Source organism: Arachis ipaensis, chromosome B01 (assembly GCF_000816755.2).
Source record: "Arachis ipaensis cultivar K30076 chromosome B01, Araip1.1, whole genome shotgun sequence".
Taxonomy (NCBI): domain Eukaryota; kingdom Viridiplantae; phylum Streptophyta; class Magnoliopsida; order Fabales; family Fabaceae; genus Arachis; species Arachis ipaensis.
In genome coordinates this window covers 67,899,689-67,901,362 of record NC_029785.2, presented here as the reverse complement: position 1 = coordinate 67,901,362, position 1,674 = coordinate 67,899,689, and the positions used below count along the sequence as shown (strand labels likewise).

The 1,674-nt window shown below is 38.8% G+C and overlaps 1 protein-coding gene across 1 annotated transcript; it reads left to right on the top strand.

Moving 5' to 3' along the window:
• On the top strand, positions 870-1,178 carry LOC107607497. Its single transcript, XM_016309450.1, has one exon. It carries the CDS (start codon positions 870-872, stop codon positions 1,176-1,178), a length of 309 nt encoding a protein of 102 aa, XP_016164936.1.

The following is a 1,674-nucleotide window of genomic DNA, read 5'->3' as shown; positions in this document are numbered from 1 at the left end:
ATATAAATGAATATTTCGCTGATGAGTAACTGATGTTGGTTCACAAGGCACCATGATTTGCAGACATTGCAAATTTTAAAGCCACTGGGAAGGTGCCTCCAGAATTCAACAAACACCAGAAGAAGAAGCTTATTAATGATGCCAAGTACTTCATCTGGGATGAACCATACCTTTTCAAGAAATGTTCAGATGGAATACTTAGAAGATGCATCTCAGAGGAAGAAGGAAGGGAAGTCCTATGGAGTTGTCATGCATCTTGCTATGGGAAACATTTTGGAGGAGAAAGAACTGCGGCCAAAGTACTACAATGTGGATTCTTTTGGCCCACAATTTTCAAGGATGCAAAAGAAATGGTACAACACTGCAATGAATGCCAGAGAGCAGGGAATCTACCTAGAAGAAATGAAATGCCACAACAATTCATCTTAGAACTTGAATTATTTGATGTATGGAGGATTGATTTCATGGGACCATTCCCAACCTCATACTTAAATAAATATATTTTGGTGTCAGTGGATTATGTATCAAAATGGTTAGAAGCTATTGTAACTCCAACAAATGATAATAAGGTGGTGATGAACTTTCTCAGAAAAAACATCTTTAGCCGATTTGGGGTGCTTAGAGCTCTTATCAGTGATGGAGGAAGCCATTTTTGCAACAGACCATTGGAAAGTCTCCTCCTGAGGTATCGAGTAAAGCACAAAGTTGCCACACCCTACCATCCCCAAACAAGTGGACAGACAGAAATATCCAACAGAGAGCTAAAAAGGATTCTGGAAAAGACAGTGGGAGATTCAAGAAAATATTGGTCAAAGAAGTTGGATGATACTCTTTGGGCATAAAGAACAGCCTTCAAAACACCAATAGGGATGTCACCATATAAATTGGTGTATGGGAAGGCTTGTCATCTACCATTGGGTCTTGAACACAAAGCATTCTGGGCCCTCAAGCTGCTAAACTTTGATAATAATGCTGCTGGTGAAAGGAGGCTTTTGCAACTGCAAGAACTAGAAGAATTCATATCCCAAGCCTATGAAAATGCCAAAATTTACAAGGAAAAGGCAAAGAAAAGACATGACATCAAGTTGGCACCAAGAAGCTTTGAAGAAGGACAGAGAGTGCTCTTCTACAATTCCAAGCTAATGTTATTTCCTGGGAAGCTAAAGTCAAGATGGTAAGGATCTTTTCTTGTTACCAAGGTTTCTCCCTATGGATATATAGAAATTATGGAAGAGAAATCACAGGAAACCTTCACTGTAAATGGACAAAGGCTTAAGAACTATCCGCGTGATATGAAGGAAAGGCCCAAGATGAAATACAGACTCAACTGAGAGAGCTAACCGTCAAGCTAGTGACGTTAAAAGAGCGCTTGTTGGGAGGCAACCCAACCAAAGGTAATTTTCTTTTCATTGCTAGTCAATAAATGAGTCAAGAAGACTTCTCTGCATTGCAAGGAGCTAAGTTTGGTGTTGCACACCAAAGAAATTCAGAGATGAATGTGCAATTCTAAGTTTGGTGTTTCACCATAAACTTCTCTAAAGAGCACATTGCATTTTTCATCATAACTGGTTAGAAGCTCCAAGCAATCAGAGAAACTACTTGACATTTTTTTTATTTTCAGTCATAGTTTAACTTCTTAATAAAAGCAGTTGCAGTTTCATATGTATGTTCACC